At 44.5% G+C, this 16,761-nt stretch overlaps 2 protein-coding genes across 3 annotated transcripts; both read left to right on the forward strand.

The window, feature by feature from the left end:
- The first annotated feature begins 493 nt into the window (after window positions 1-493).
- On the forward strand, window positions 494-7,180 carry LOC115147431 (GRB2-related adapter protein). 2 transcript variants are annotated; one of them, XM_029689672.1, is made up of 8 exons: window positions 494-573; window positions 1,152-1,245; window positions 1,722-1,809; window positions 2,613-2,704; window positions 5,017-5,136; window positions 5,324-5,486; window positions 5,795-6,193; window positions 6,352-7,180. In XM_029689672.1, the coding sequence occupies exons 3-8, from the start codon at window positions 1,732-1,734 to the stop codon at window positions 6,550-6,552; spliced, it is 1,053 nt and encodes a 350-aa protein (XP_029545532.1). In that variant the 5' UTR covers window positions 494-573; window positions 1,152-1,245; window positions 1,722-1,731; the 3' UTR covers window positions 6,553-7,180. The 2 variants fall into 2 exon arrangements, with proteins under 2 accessions (XP_029545532.1, XP_029545533.1); XM_029689673.1 differs by lacking the exon at window positions 494-573 and having other exon boundaries at window positions 1,109-1,245.
- A 62-nt stretch (window positions 7,181-7,242) lies between these two features.
- Window positions 7,243-16,022, forward strand: LOC115147430 (protein FAM83F). Its single transcript, XM_029689671.1, has 5 exons — window positions 7,243-8,187; window positions 13,655-13,822; window positions 14,205-14,326; window positions 14,524-15,254; window positions 15,419-16,022. Exons 1-5 carry the CDS (start codon window positions 7,717-7,719, stop codon window positions 15,466-15,468), a joined length of 1,542 nt encoding a protein of 513 aa, XP_029545531.1. The 5' UTR covers window positions 7,243-7,716; the 3' UTR covers window positions 15,469-16,022.
- The last annotated feature ends 739 nt before the right edge of the window (window positions 16,023-16,761 follow it).

Below are 16,761 nucleotides of genomic sequence, written 5' to 3' on the forward strand. Positions count from 1 at the left end.
ATCCACCGCTAGCTTCAAATCAATGGAATTGATGGGGGGAAAGTGAGCATGTTTAGAACAATAATGTCCACATCATGTTACTTAAACGTGATTTGGCCATAAAAACAACAACCTGATCACATGCCCCTATCACTTCAATAGATTTTTAGCTAACGGTGGCTAAAGTTAGCTGAAGTTTGTAATGGCTGTATAAATAAAACTGAACCACAGATTACAGTTTCTCCTGGCCCAAAGACCTCTTTCAGAGTGAGGAACCAGCTAACATCAAGTTGTAAAATAGTGAACTACTCCTTTAAGAAACGCTGTCTCAGGCAATAGTGGCCTTGTTGGTAAGAACCCAAACCCACTGGCTGTATAGCTTTAGACTGAGCGGGTGTGTCTGTGTGTGTGTGTACGTAGACTGAGCGTGTGTGTGTGTGTGTGTACGTAGACTGAGTGTGTGTGTGTGTACGTAGACTGAGCGTGTGTGTGTGTGTGTGTGTGTGTGTGTGTGTGTGTGTGTGTGTGTAGACTGAGCCTCTGTTATAGCTTCTGATCCTGTATGAAACACAGACCTAAAACATATGAAAAAGGGTAAGTGTGTCTTGGTTGCGAGAGAGAATATTGTGTTTGCTTGTGCAACATAAAGTGTGTATTCTCCAGCACATAGGATCATAATGCTGGCAAGTGAAATGTAAAAGGTTATTTGGGTGTTTCCAGAAAGCCAGCTACAGCAGTGCTTCCAAAGGAGGAAGTTTGTCAATGATGAATGTTCTCTTCTGAAACAGACTTTATGCATATTTAGCATATGCCTCACTGAGACTGCATTGTGGTTTCACCCCTTCTCTCTGTGTGTGTGTGTGTTAATGTGTGTGTGTGTCGTGTGTGTGTGTGTGTGTGTGTGTCGTGTGTGTGTGTGTGTGTCGTGTGTGTGTGTGTGTGTGTGTGTGTGTGTGTGTGTGTGTGTGTGTGTGTGTGTGTGTGTGTGTGTGTGTGTGTGTGTGTGTCGTGTGTGTGTGTGTGTGTGTGTCGTGTGTGTGTGTGTGTCGTGTGTGTGTGTGTGTGTGTGTGTGTGTGTGTGTGTGTGTGTGTGTGTGTGTGTGTGTGTGTGTGTATACGGTGAGACATCTTCTAAACAACTTGAGAACAAGGTTCTGTTTGCGCAACTGCAGGACTGCATCATATCCTGTCTGTCAGAACTGTGACAAGGACAGTTCAAGTTTGGAGCTACCATCTCTACTAACCGTGCTGTCTGGGGGAATCGAAGTATGTATCAGTTTCCTTTACAGTGTTTGCTGTTGTTGTTGTCTATAGGATCGTATATTCATTAATGATGTGTCAAAGTTGATGTGTTTTGGGTTTCTGTTACAGAACTATGCCTTTGTTTAACCTCTCTATCCTGTCCTCTCCCCCTTCCTTCCTTCCTGCCTTACTTCTTTCCTTTATCTCTCTCTCTTTCTCTCTCTTCCTCTCTTTACCTATCCCCCTCTCTCTCTCTCCCTCTCTCTCCCTGTTCATCCCTCTTCTCTCTCTCTCTCTCTGTCCCTCCCTCCCTATCCCCCTCTCTCTCTCTCCCTCTCTCTCCCTGTTCATCCCTCTTTTCTCTCTCTCTCTCTTCCGGTCCCTCCCTCCCTCCTTCTCTCTCTCTCTCTGTCCCTCCCTCCCTACCTCCCTCTTTTCTCTCTCTCTCTCTCTCTCTCTCTCTCTCTCTCTGTATCTCTCTCCCCCTGACCTCCCTCCAGACTCCCTGCTATGGAGGCAGTAGGTAAGTATGACTTTACTGCCACTGCTGAGGACGAGCTGAGCTTCAGGAAGGGAGACAACATGAAGGTAAAGAGGACAGCTGTCACGTCCTGACCAGTATAAGGGTTATTTGTTATGGTAGTTTGGTCAGGACGTGGCAGAGGGTATTTTGTTTATGTGGTTCGGGGTGGTGTTTTATGTAGTAGGGTGTTTGATTTATTATTTCCGGGTTTTGGGGGTTATGTTCTAGGTTTGTATTTTCTATGTGGTCTCTAGTCTTTTGTATTTCTATGTCTAGTTTATTGGGGTTGGACTCTCAATTGGAGGCAGGTGTTTTCTAGTTGCCTCTGATTGAGAGTCATATATATGGGTATGTGTTTGGTTAGGTGTTTGTGGGAGATTGTTTCTTGTTTTGCCTATGTGAGCCTGACAAGACTGTTTTGTTGTTCGTGAGTTCTTCGTTTTGTTATTTTGTTGTTTTTTTTATTTAAAAATAAATACAAGATGAGCATCCACATTCCTGCTGCGTTTTGGTCCTCTATTCCCGACGACAACCGTTACAACAGCAATCCCCTTCCACACTACTAGTGTCCCCTAGCAAGGGCACATATATAAGTAGACAACCCATATGTCGGAAGAAATACTCCATGCAACACTGCCTTGCAAACCCATTGTTAGTTGATAGGTGCTGACATGTTGGTCACAGGCCTTTGTTATAGCATACAGTAAGCTATGTTGTGAGACGGTCAAATGGCAAACATGGATTAGTCATACGGTATCCACAGCATTTCCTGTTTGCACTCTGTGACTTATGTCAATAGTAGGCTACAGTACTTCTCCATTCTAACCACTTTAAGTGTGTGTGTGTCCCACTCCTCTGTTCTCTGTAGATCTTGGGCACCAATGATGACTGGTTGATGGCTGAGCGACATGGAAAGAAGGGATTCATACCACGTAACTACATCGACATTCACCTACCCAGGTCATACTTATTACCCAAAACAATCACCTACCCAGGTCATACTTATTACCCAAAACAATCACCTACCCAGGTCATACTTATTACCCAAAACAATCACCTACCCAGGTCATACTTATTACCCAAAACAATCACCTACCCAGGTCATACTTATTACCCAAGACAATCACCTACCCAGGTCACACTTATTACCCAAAACAATCACCTACCCAGGTCATACTTATTACCCAAAACAATCACCTACCCAGGTCATACTTATTACCCAAGACAATCACCTACCCAGGTCATACTTATTACCCAAGACAATCACCTACCCAGGTCATACTTATTACCCAAAACAATCACCTACCCAGGTCATACTTATTACCCAAAACAATCACCTACCCAGGTCATACTTATTACCCAAAACAATCACCTACCCAGGTCATACTTATTACCCAAAACAATCACCTACCCAGGTCGTACTTATTACCCAAGACAAACACCTACCCAGGTCATACTTATTACCCAAGACAATCACCTACCCAGGTCATACTTATTACCCAAGACAATCACCTACCCAGGTCATACTTATTACCCAAGACAATCACCTATCCAGGTCATACTTATTACCCAAGACAATCACCTACCCAGGGCATACTTATTACCCAAGACAATCACCTACCCAGGACATACTTATTACCCAAGACAATCACCTACCCAGGTCATACTTATTACCCAAGACAATCACCTACCCAGGTCACACTTATTACCCAAGACAATCACCTACCCAGGTCATACTTATTACCCAAGACAATCACCTACCCAGGTCATACTTATTACCCAAGACAATCACCTACCCAGGTCATACTTATTACCCAAGACAACCACCTACCCGGGTCATACTTATTACCCAAGACATATACCTACCCAGGTCGTACTTATTACCCAAGACAATCACCTACCCAGGTTATACTTATTACCCAAGACAATCACCTACCCAGGTCATACCTATTACCCAAGACAATCACCTACCCAGGTCATACTTATTACCCAAGACAATCACCTACCCAGGTCATACTTATTACCCAAGACAATCACCTACCCAGGTCGTACTTATTACCCAAGACAATCACCTACCCAGGTCGTACTTATTACCCAAGACAATCACCTACCCAGGTCGTACTTATTACCCAGGACAATCACCTACCCAGGTCGCACTTATTACCCAAGACAATCACCTACCCAGGTCATACTTATTACCCAAGACAATCACCTACCCAGGTCATACTTATTACCCAAGACAATCACCTACCCAGGTCATACTTATTACCCAAGACAATCACCTACCCAGGTCATACTTATTACCCAAGACAATCACCTACCCAGGTCATACTTATTACCCAAGACAATCACCTACCCAGGTCATACTTATTACCCAAGACAATCACCTACCCAGGTCATACCTATTACCCAAGACAATCACCTACCCAGGTCATACTTATTACCCAGGACAATTACCTACCCAGGTCATACTTATTACCCAAGACCACCACCTACCCAGGTCATACCTATTACCCAAGACAATCACCTACCCAGGTCATACCTATTACTCAAGACAATCACCTACCCAGGTCGTACTTATTACCCAAGACAATCACCTACCCAGGTCATACTTATTACCCAAGACAATCACCTACCCAGGTCATACTTATTACCCAAGACCACCACCTACCCAGGTCATACCTATTACCCAAGACCACCACCTACCCAGGTCGTACTTATTACCCAAGACAATCACCTACCCAGGTCATACTTATTACCCAAGACAATCACCTACCCAGGTCATACTTATTACCCAAGACAATCACCTACCCAGGTCATACTTATTACCCAAGACAATCACCTACCCAGGTCATACTTATTACCCAAGACAATCACCTACCCAGGTCATACTTATTACCCAAGACAATCACCTACCCAGGTCATACTTATTACCCAAGACAATCACCTACCCAGGTCATACCTATTACCCAAGACAATTACCTACCCAGGTCATACCTATTACCCAAGACCACCACCTACCCAGGTCATACCTATTACCCAAGACAATCAGCTACCCAGGTCGTACTTATTACCCAAGACAATCAAGCAGTAGTGTGTGTCAGTGTGTGTCGGCTATGTGATGTCTGTGTGTAAGCAGGTGTGAACACAATCCGATGTTATGAAAAATACTAAATACTATTTTGTTTACTGCTCTCCCTCTCCCCAACCCCTTCTCACCCACTCTCTCTCCCTCTCTCTCCTCCTCCCTCCCCCTCTCCCCCCATCTCTAGTTGGTACCAGGAGAGTGCTAGTCGAGGTGAGGCCCAGGAGTCTCTCATGGCCCAGCCTATAGGATCCTTTCTGATCAGGGGCAGCCAGAGCACCCCAGGAGATTTCTCCATATCCGTTAGGTCAGTGTGTGTGTGTGTGTGTCTTTACATTAAAAAGATAGATTCATGTACACGACAACATCATTGACCACATATTTGCCTCATATTTGCATCATATCACTATACCTACTTCCCTCCCTCCCTCCCTCCCTACCTACCTACCTACCTACCTACCTACCTACCTACCTACCTACCTCTCCTCTCCCAGACACGAGACAGACGTGCAGCACTTCAAGGTGATGGCAGACACCAGAGGGCAGTATTACCTCTGGTCTGAGAAGTTCAGCTCCTTCAACGAGCTGGTGAACTATTATATGAAGAACTCTGTCTCTAAACACAGCCGCATATGTCTGCTGGACACAGAAACACAGGTACTGGTTATAGGTAGTTATAAAGGGTTTATAAGGGGTTTATGAAGGGCTTATACGTAGTTAATAAAGGAGCTGGTGGAGTACTATATGAAGAACTCTGTCTCTAAACACAGCCGCATCTATCTGCTGGACACAGGAACACAGGCAGGAGTAGAACTATGGAGGATCCCTATTCACTAAATGATGGTGTAGGGTACTTCAAGCTTGATCCGGATAAATAGCTAAAACTGTTCATTATCGGTTTATCGAATCTGAAAGAAAAGTTATAACAGTGCTCTCTCTCTCTCTAATTTCACTTTTCTTCCTAGGAGAGGGGATTCGGCCAGACCAGGACATCAGCCCCATGCTCTCAGCCCCAGCTTCACCAGCCCCTGCCCCGCGCACCCCAGCCTCACCTGCCCCTGCCCCGCGCACCCCAGCCTCACCTGCCCCTGCCCAGCATACCCCAGCCTCACCAAACCCTGCCCCGCGCACCCCAGCCTCACCTGCCCCTGCCCAGCATACCTCAGCCTCACCTGCCCCTGCCCAGCATACCCCAGCCTCACCTGCCCCTGCCCAGCATACCCCAGCCTCACCTGCCCCTGCCCAGCATACCCCAGCCTCACCTGCCCCTGCCCAGCATACCCCAGCCTCACCTGCCCCTGCCCAGCATACCCCAGCCTCACCTGCCCCTGCCCCGCACACCAGACCCTATACCCCCACCACAGGTACTATACACTCTACAACCAAATCCCTCCTGTGTGTGTGTGTGTGTGTGTGTGTGTGTGCGCGCGCGTGCGTGCGTGTATGTACCTCCATGCATGTGTGTGTATGTATAGAATGAAGCTACGTGTCTAATCAACCCGTGTGTGTACCTGTGTTCCAGCGTGCAGCCGTGACCACGGGGGGCGGAGGTCTGATGCAGGTGAGAGCTCAGTATGACTTCAGCGCCGAGGAGAAGGACGAGCTGAGCTTTAAGGCCGGTGACATCATCGAGGTGCTAGAGTGTTCCGACATGTCATGGTGGAAAGGAAGACTGAGGGGACAAACAGGAGTGTTTCCTTCCAACTACACCAACCCTGTATGAGAGAGAGAAAATGGTTAGCATTTACAGCTAAATAATTATCTTAATTCTTTATAGCAGACATTCTTATCTGGAGCAACTTAAAGGAGCAATTAGGGTTAAGTGCCTTGCTCAAGGGAATATTGACAGATTTTTCACTCAGGGATTCGAATCAGTGACCTTTCGGGTTACTGACCCAACAGTCTTAAACGCTAGGCTACCTGCCTCCTTAACAATAATATTTCTGAGAGAGAGAGAGAGAGAGAGAGAGAGAGAGAGAGAGAGAGAGAGAGAGAGAGAGAGAGAGAGAGAGAGAGAGAGAGAGAGAGAGAGAGAGAGAGAGAGAGAGAACACAACGATTAGCTTTAGCATTAAATATATATATTGTAACTTTCTTTCTGGTTTATTATCAATGTACTTTACCATACCATAGGCTTATGTCTGGATAACACAACTATTTAAAACTTCACTTTGTGTCAGAACACAATTATTACTGTATGATTATCAAATAAATGCATTTTCTGTAAGCCCCTGTATAAAGCCTTGTGTTAATCAACGTTGCAACATAGCTACCATTCATTTTGAGTTTGACTTTTGTGAGAGCAAAATCCTTGGATCAACTAACTGTGGAATAAAACCAATTCCAAGAAGAGTCACAAATATCTGGGTTGTTCGAAGTCCAACAATAATCACAGTCTGACAATCACTTGCATGATAGCCACATAAGCGTTGGGTGCTTCCATAGGGTGATTTCCGTCATATAACAATGTATTTATAGTTCCGCCCCTATGGCAGGTAATGCCGCGTTCAAGGCAACTGGGAACTCTGAAAAGAACGTGCTTGGAATGGTCCAACTCGGAATTCATGTAGCTCTAGGATGCCCGAGTTTCCGACTTGGAATTCCGATTTGGATGACCATTCAAAACGATTTTTCACAGACGGAACTCGCTTTTTTCCCCCACGAGTTCCCAGTTGTCTTGAACGCACTGATGTCGGAGATTTCCGAGTTCCAAGTTTCCAGTTTTCTGAACGCGGCATTTGAGGTTAGCTGTCAAAGTCAAACGTCACACAGGTAGCCTAGGTAGGTAGGTGACCGTGTATCTTCCGGATCCTTTTCAAATCACACGTAGCGGTTGTGCGACTTTACCCACAGGCTTCAGTCCAGCGGTGACACAGCGGTGTCCAGCCATGGCCGAGTCCCAGCTAACATGCATGGAGGACGGACACATCAAAGAGAACGTCCCGGAGTCCAAACCGGAGTTTTACTACAGCGAAGAACAACGCGCGGCGGTTGAACAACTGCTCAAAAACGGTGACGGCGCGTTCAAAATGCGACTGAAAGAGGACAAAGTGAAAGACTTTCTCTCGGCTCGTGATATTAAAACGATAAGGAACACTTTCAAAGAATATGACACTGAAGATGAAGAGAAGTCCGGAGAATTAAAGGCGAAACCGGACGATTCCAAAGCGGACTCGGGGCACCATTCGACGTACTGGCCGCAGATGTCGGATACAGAGGTGCCGCCGTTGGATCTCGGTTGGCCCAACGGGGGTTTGTTCAAGGGGGTCACACGCGTGGCAGTTCATACGCACCCGCCAAAAGAGAACGGACCGCACATCAAGGAGGTCATTCGTAGGCTGATCCAAGAAGCTACCAAGGTGAACTGTGGGTATATAGTGTTGTAATAACATCAGGATGAGCTGAATAATGCAGGACTCATGACTGTGTTGTATTGGTTTATTATTGGGATAGTGATAGCCCTGGCCTATGTATCTCAAATGGGAGTTAGGAATCTAACTCATTAAGCATTTTTTTCATAGGAAAGTAATCTTTATAGTAATTTATCCGAGAACTTAAAAAGCGTCTGGGGGGTTAGGGGAGAGGCGGTGATTGGATAGAGAGAATGAATGGATTTCCCGAATAAAGGACTGATTATTAGAGGCGTGTCTCAGAGGATTGAGAAATAAGGTGTGTGTGTGTGTGTGTGTGTGTGTGTGTGTGTGTGTGTGTGTGTGTGTCAGCAGGGGCCTATGGAAGTGAGTGTTTAAACTCGTAGAGCAGTGACCATCAACTAGATTCAACCGCGGGACGATATTTTTTGTTGAGAGGATTGTCGAGAGGCCTGAACATAATTACAAATCATTTGTAGGCTGCAAATTGACTGCAAGAAGCCCAAACAGATATCATTTTTGACTAAAACATAATTATTTCAAACCTTGCTTAAGTTTCTATACGACCACGTGTCTCTCTGTTATGCGTGGGAATTCTTGGGAACATATTTCTTCAATTAAAATCACTTGGCGCTGATTTCCTGGGGTTTTGACAGTCTTTTACGTCCAACAATGAACCTTTTTTTCTTTTTTTGTTATTATTATGATTTCCAGTAAACTTGGGAGGTCATCCACGGGCCGTGAATCCTGTCGGGTGACATATCATTGTTGAATGCCCTCATTGAACGAACAGCTGATTTCCCTATTACGCAGGAAACATTCTGTCATGTCAATTAAAGTTAGGCTAGCTTTCATGATTAGGCTACTCAGAGAACACATATACAAAGACACACACGCACACACACATTGTCTGTACTTTCCACCTTTTTTGGATGCGTACAACCTCACATTAAAACATCACAGGAGAGATAAAGGTATTTGAGTTGCCTTTAGCGACGTTTGTTTAAGTCATTTTGGACCCACCCATTTGACCCAGTCAGTCAGCCAGTCAGCCAGTGAGTCATCCAGTCAGTTAGCCAGGCAGTCAGTCCATGACACATTTCCTCCGTTTGTACAACTAGGTCTTAGAAGAACACACAATCACATCGCTGTCTTGGTCCGGTCTGGTTTTGGCTGTCATTGTAAATAAGAATTTGTTCTTAACTGACTTGCCTAGTTAAATAAAGGTTCAATAAAACAGGTAAAAAAGGATTGTGTCAATACAGTATATTGTTACAGAAGTATGATGATAGTTGATGATATGTTAAACCTGGGCCTATGTCATATACAGTATGATACATATATGACAGTGTGTTAATGTGAGTTCACAGGGCGGCAGGTAGCCTACAATGTCATGTAAATGTGCATACACTGTCTATCTATACCTACAGGGGATTCCCCCTGGGTAGTTCACCGCTCTGGGCTGAAGTTTCCTCTAGGTACAGAACTAGGATCAGCTTCCCCTCCCCCGATCCCAACCTTAACCATTAGTGGGAGACATTTAAAACTGACCCAAGATCAGCACCTAGGGGCAACTTCACCCTACTTCTAGTTCACCTACCTGTCAAGTGAGTGAATGAGAAAATATGAAAGTAATTTGTCAGGTGTGTGTGTGTGCCAAACATGGAACACCGCAGTCTGATGCTGTGAACCAGTTTGTTTCATGTTATGAGAAATGGAGAGAATGTGGTTGCAAGTACACACCACCCACACATCAAATCAAATAGTTTGTGTCACATGCACCGAGTACAGCCGGTGTAGACCTTACTGTGAAATGCTTACTGACAAGCCCTTAACCAACAATGCAGTTATAGAAAGAGTTAAGAAAATAAAAAAATAAATAAAATAAAGAACACAAGAAATGACATAACATTAACAAGGGGTCAATGTAAATAGTCTGGGTGGCCATTTGATGAATTGTTCAGCAGTCTTATGTCTTGGGGGTAGAAGCTGTTAAGGAGCCTTTTGGTCCTAGACTTGGCGCTCCGGTATCGCTTCCCGTGCGATAGCAGAGAGAACAGTCTATGACTTGGGTGATTGGAGCCTTTGCCATTTTTTTGGTCTTTCCTCTGGCACCGCCTGGTATGGAGGTCCTGGATGTCAGGAAGCTTGGCCCCAGTGATGTACTTGGCCATACTCACTACCCTCTGTAGTATCTTACGGTCAGATGCCGAGCAGTTGCCATACCAGGCAGTGATGCAACCGGCTAGGATGCTCTCGATGGTGCAGCTGTAGAACCTTTTGAGGATCTGGGGACCCATGCCAAATCTTTTCAGTCTCCTGAGGGGGAAAAGGTTTTCTCGTGCCCTCTTCACGACTGACTTGGTATGTTTGGACCATGATAGTTCGTTGGTGATGTGGACACCAAGGAACTTGAAACTCTCGACCCGCTCCACTACAGCCCCGTCAATGTTAATGGGGGCCTGTTCAGCCCTCCTTTTCCACAAACACGCACAGTCTTGTACAGCTAACCTTGTGGGGACACACAATTCAGGCCCATTCAAAATCATATTTTCCCTAACCCTAAACCTAACCCATACTCTTACCCTAACCAAAAACCTGACCTTAACCTAACCCTAGCTCTTAACTCTAACTCTTAACCTAGTTCTAACCCTAACACTAATTCTAACCTTAACCCTAAACCCCTAGAAATAGTATTTGACCTTGTGGGGACAAACAAAATGTCCCCAGTTGGTCACATTTGTGTTTGTTTACTATTCTTGTGGGGACTTCTTGTTGCTGCTACTGTTAGATGGAAGACATTGTGGTGTTGTAGGTTTTAACTTGAATTATGTCATACTGTAACTTGTTGTTTCTCTTTGCCCGTACTCATAAAGTGTATGGGTTAGAGTAGGAGTGCTGATCTAGGATCAGGTCTCCCCGGTCCATGTAGTCTTATTCATTATGATCTAAAAGGCCAAACTGATCAGCAGTCCTACTTTACGAGGCTTTGTGAACACAACACAGACCCTGTTGTTACAACAGAGAACCCTTCACTCAGCATGTTTCCTCTGGAGGATGTGATGTCAGCATACAGCCTTTTCCTTGTCTGAATGAGAACATTCATGTGAAACGTTTTCCTCCTCAACCTTTCCCATTACTGAGGTCATCTCAAGAATACAGCTTTTGTAGGCACGCTAGTTAAGCCTTGTTCACATTGGCATTTTGAAGTGACTCAAATCCTATTTTTTTTGCATATCCGATTCAAATCTGTTATTTTTCATACGGTCTGAACAGCCAAAGGCCACATGGAATCGGATATTTCAAGCCACGTTTCAAACCACCTTGGTAGGGCCTTTTAAAAAGGACTTGCTTCGAAAGTTGGATCATCTTGTACTTTGAGGGTTAAAAAATGAATAAAAAAGTGTTCAAACACTATGATAGAACATTCAAAGCAACAGGGAAACATCCATGGCAGGCATTATTGTCACCTGGGCTTGCTACATAACTTCTGATTAATGGGAAGCATGAGAGCCACCACCAATCAACCTACACCACTGCGCATACACCAGTCGTTACTATGACAACTAGCATAGCCATGTCAGGAAATGTCTGCTGTCTGAACACACACAAATCTGATCTGGTCACTTGTAACTTGCTGTTTGGACAGTCAGTATTCCAAAACTGATTTTAAAAAAACAAAACTGATTTGAGCATTAAGGCCTGCAGTGTGAACACGGCTTTAGCTTCACATTCTGTCGCTGTAAGTGAATGTATCTTTCTTATCTTACTCCCAATAGAGTTTATTATGCCCATATCGTTTTGTGTACAAGGAATTCCTTTATCTAAAGCACTATAAAAACCTCCACTCCTTCTTGGGATGCAGACTGAAAAGGCAGTGTTATGTTGTGGACACATTCAAGTCAATGTATCGGTCTCATCCTACTCCAGAGAGTTCTAGGTCCATGGAAATTCCTACTTTTTCAATAATTCCCCATATCAAACAGAAAGTAAAAGCTAAGCAGAACAGAACCAGTTCTGAGGAAAGATAATAGCTGAGATTCCACTTTCTAGTTCCTTCCTCAGGTGTTTTATGTTGTGTTCCACCGCTCCCCACATACCTGTCTCTGTCTCTGCTTTGTCTCTGCCTGCTTTGTCTCTGCCAGCCTGGCAGCTTTGGGGAAACTAGGAGACGTGTTGGGGCAGCTACAGGGATTTTTCTTCCATTGAAATATGTTGGCAGGCTGACTAAGCGTTTTTTCAGGCCCCTATGTCCAAACAATGTAAAAATAAAAAAACAAATAAGGGATGAAAATATATATATATATATCCCAAAAATATGTGTAATTTTTAGGGATGAAAAAACACTTTCAGTGAAAATTTAAACCCCTTAAACCAGATATAAAGTATCTGATAAAGTATCTAAAGATAATGGACATATATATATTTTTATAGTATAATCTCTGAGAACTAACAATCACCAATATTAAAGCTCAGGGAGAAAGTTAAAAGTTCCCAAAACAATGAATTTAGCAGTATTTATTTAGTTATGATGTTGGAGAAAAAGAACACAGCCTTAGCCATGGCAAAATGCCTAGAACAGCAGGAAACTAGATTTAAAACTGCAACATTGTCTCTCAGCTCAGTTGTAAAATGTGCAGAATTTCAGGAATCAGCTTAAAAATTTGAAAAATGTCTACACCGCCAAGATGTCACTGTTTATAAGCCTTTATAACACCCCGGGTTTAGTGTAAGCCATCGGGTTTAGTGTAAGCCTACGGGTTTAGTGTAAACCTATGGGTTTCATGGAAGTCTACGGGTTTAGTGTAAGCCTACGGGTTTAGTGTAAGCCTACGGGTTTAGTGTAAGCCTACGGGTTTAGTGTAAGCCTACGGGTTTTCTGTAAGCCTACGGGTTTAGTGTAAGCCTATGGGTTTCCTGTAAGCCATCGGGTTTAGTGTAAGCCTACGGGTTTTCTGTAAGCCTACGGGTTTAGTGTAAGCCTATGGGTTTCCTGTAAGCCATCGGGTTTAGTGTAAGCCTACGGGTTTAGTGTAAGCCTACGGGTTTAGTGTAAGCCTACGGGTTTAGTGTAAGCCTACGGGTTTTCTGTAGGCCCAGCTTGTGCTTTCAGCCCAACAGTCAGTGATTGTTCTATGGTCTTTCGTCACGGAGGTTTTTCATTGTTTTATTGACTTTCAAGTGATATGATTCACTACTATAGTTCTTAATCCCTCTTTATTTCCATGTATTGTTCTAGCTATATTTCAAATACATTGTGTAAATTGTATGTTTTTTTAATTTAGTTGTTGACCGTTAAATATAGTTTGATTTGAATGTATTTGCTGTGTTTCTCCCTCCAGGTGTTTAAATAAAGTTTGATTGTATTTGATTACCCCTGCCTCCATGTGTGTTTAAATAAAGTTTGATTGTATTACATTTTTAAATCAAGTTTGATTGTCTTTGTATCTTTCAGGTGTTAGCTATAGTCATGGACCTGCTGACAGACATCCAGATACTGCAGGACCTGCTGGACGCAGCGTCGCGGCGCTCCGTGGCCGTCTACATCCTATTGGATGTCAGCGGGGTTCCACACTTCCTGGATATGTGCTGCAGGCTGCAGGTCGGAGCTCAGCACCTGCGGGTAAGAGACGGTCCCTCATACTGAAGCAGAGGAGCATTGAAGGCTTTAGGCTACTAACTTATGTGTTGTACAAGGGCCCTATGTCATGTGTGATCATGTGACATGCCTGGGGGACCAGTAAGGAAAAACTGTAAGTCGCTTTGGATAAGAGCGTCTGCTAAATAAATGAAATGTCAAATGATTTTTGGCATCTTAAATTCAACAGATTTCTATGTTAATATGCACAGATGGTAGTTTGGATATGGGAGGTTTAACACCGATGAGTTGATGGCTTTTTGTGTGTATGCAGAATCTTGCTCGTCTGCGTGCATTTTGTTTATGACTGTGTCAAGTTACCATAACCCTAACCCTGTTATATAACTGTGTGTGCTGTATCTTTCAGAACATCAGGACTCGTACAGTTCAGGGTACAGGGTTGGGTCTGTCCTTCGGTAGACTCCTTGGTTCTTTGTGTAGTAAATACATGCTGGTGGATGGGGACAAAGTCATGTTCGGCTCCTACAGGTGAGAGAAAGTAGCTCACTCACTCTCTCTCTCTCGCTCTCTCTGTCTTTGTCTCGTGTGTGTGTGTGTGTTACTCTGTGTTTATTTCCAAGACATAGCATATATCTGTTCGTTCTCTCCTAGCTTCTCTTGCTGTGTGTGTTTCACTGTGTTTTTATTGAAGACCTAAACATCGTTCTTGTGATCTTCTTCTCTAGCTTCTCATGGAGTTCGTCTCGGATGGACCGCAACATGATCACGGTCATGACTGGCCAGGTGGTCGACTTCTTCGACCGCGACTTCTGCGAGCTCTACGCCGTCTCCGAAAAACTGGACCTCTACAAGGAGTTCAACCTCAGCCCACCTCCCAAAATGGCCGCCGCCGCGCGGCTCAAAGTGGAGCCCGTAAAACCCCAGATACGAGCCGCCACATCCAGATTCCAGGTTAGTCTAGGCCACTCGCGTAGAGGTGATCTCCAGGTGCCTGCACATAAATACCACAACCCCAAATACTCTTTGGTGTACGGGAATAGTGTTCCTGGACTGATGGGGTCCTTGCAGGATCTACCAGGCATAGAAAAGACGGCTATAACTGCGGGTCCTGAGGGACTAATGCAGGTGAACAGCGAGTGGTTGGATCAACTCACCCCGCTACCACCCGACGACGGGAAGGTAGGGGTGAAAAAAAACAACAGCATTTTGGAGAAGAAATCCCGCTCTTCTTTTAAGAAATTCTTCAAGGGGAAACCGACAGCCAATCAGAGCGTGGTCACCGGGGGTGATAGCCCGGCAACCAGTCCAATCTCCTCCCCCACATCGTTGGGAACCAATAGTATGGAGGAGATGAATAACCTTGAAGTTATGGTGAAACAACCAATGAAGAGTAAGAAGTCTAAAATGAGCCTGAAGAGTGCTTCTCAACAGACTGTCAACACACAAGACAATGACAGTAAGTTGTTTTTCTTGTCTCATTATTTTAGCTCAGTTTGATTCTCTCTCCCTCCTTCTCCCTCTCTCGTCGTTATGTCAATACCTGTATTTCTCTGTTTATCTCTCTCTCTCAAGTCATTTAACCATTGCACTTTTCTTTCTTTCTTCCTTTCTTTCTTGCAGGCGTGAAGAGCCGTAGGCCATCAACAAAGAACAAATGTAGTCCATCCTGATTCAAAACCTGAGTCAATCCGGAATCAAACCACCCCACTCAACTGGTTCTCTGTGGGCTTCCATAATACCTTTGGGATCTGGTGCAATAATTATTATAATGTGTCAATTGTACTTGCTCTGTACAGAGATATTCTATGGACAAACAGAGCCTTCCTGTGCCTTAAAGCTGAGATCCGCGCTAGGTGGAACAGCGCCACTGGCCGCCCCCAGGCACATTAGTTGTTGTTTTTCTTTTGAGGAAAAGAGCATCCATGTTTGAAGTAACGTCTTTGTTGTGGTAATATTGTAAGTGGACGTGGCGGTTTCATCACTATGGATTCCAGGTTGAAGAAGCGCTGTCACTGAGCACCAAGTCTGTGATGCTTATTATACCATGTAAAGAACAATGTCATGTTGCCTTGTGAAGTCTTGTATGTCATTAATGGGACTTTTAGGTGTGTGTTTCATGCTGTGACCAACGTATGTCAGTGAGAAGTGGATTGTGGAATGGATTTGAATGGATATTTGTGTGTTTATTCAGTACATTAAAAAAAAAAAAAATCTGAGTTTTCTAGTCGTGTAACATTTGTGGCCTGATTCACCAGTGGTAGTTATGTGTGATGATGTTTAAGGTTTCTGTGGTCATGCCTTTGTCTTCAGTGAAGGCACTGTAGACAGTGATGATTCTGGTCTGCCATCTAGTGGCTGTAGACCTGACTGAGCAGAATAGATTCAATAGCTGTAACACGTGTTCTGACGTGTGTGTGGTTGGTGGACTAGTTTAGCACTGTGTTGCTGATGGGACCAAGCATTGTCACCTCCCCATCTCTCTCTGTCCTCCACCCTCTCCCCCTCTCTCTGGGTGTTTGCACAGTTCTAAGCCTCTCTCTATCTCTCTCTCTCTTTCTCAAACACACTCCCATCCCATCCCTCCCTCCTCTCTGGGTGTTTGCTACAGCTCTAACCACAGAGAGGAACCACAGGCGTGAGGGGAACTGATGCAAGGGAGGACCGATGTGTGTGTGGCGCAACACTGAAACAGGAAGTACAGAGGCACACAGGAAGGCGATGAGAGGTGTTGATGACTAAAGACCACTGTTCGCTCAACACTGGCCCAATTCACCATAAACACTGATCTGGGGTCAGTTTGGCATTTCCCAGACACTAATGGTTATGGCTAGGATTGGGGGAGGGGAAGCTGATCCTAGATCTGCACCGTGGAGAAACTTCACCCCGGAGCTTTAGAAACACCACTGAGGCTTTAAACACCTGTAGGAATGTTTTTCCATAGCAGTTATTAGCCTATGACTCAT

Source organism: Salmo trutta, chromosome 14 (assembly GCF_901001165.1).
Source record: "Salmo trutta chromosome 14, fSalTru1.1, whole genome shotgun sequence".
Taxonomy (NCBI): domain Eukaryota; kingdom Metazoa; phylum Chordata; class Actinopteri; order Salmoniformes; family Salmonidae; genus Salmo; species Salmo trutta.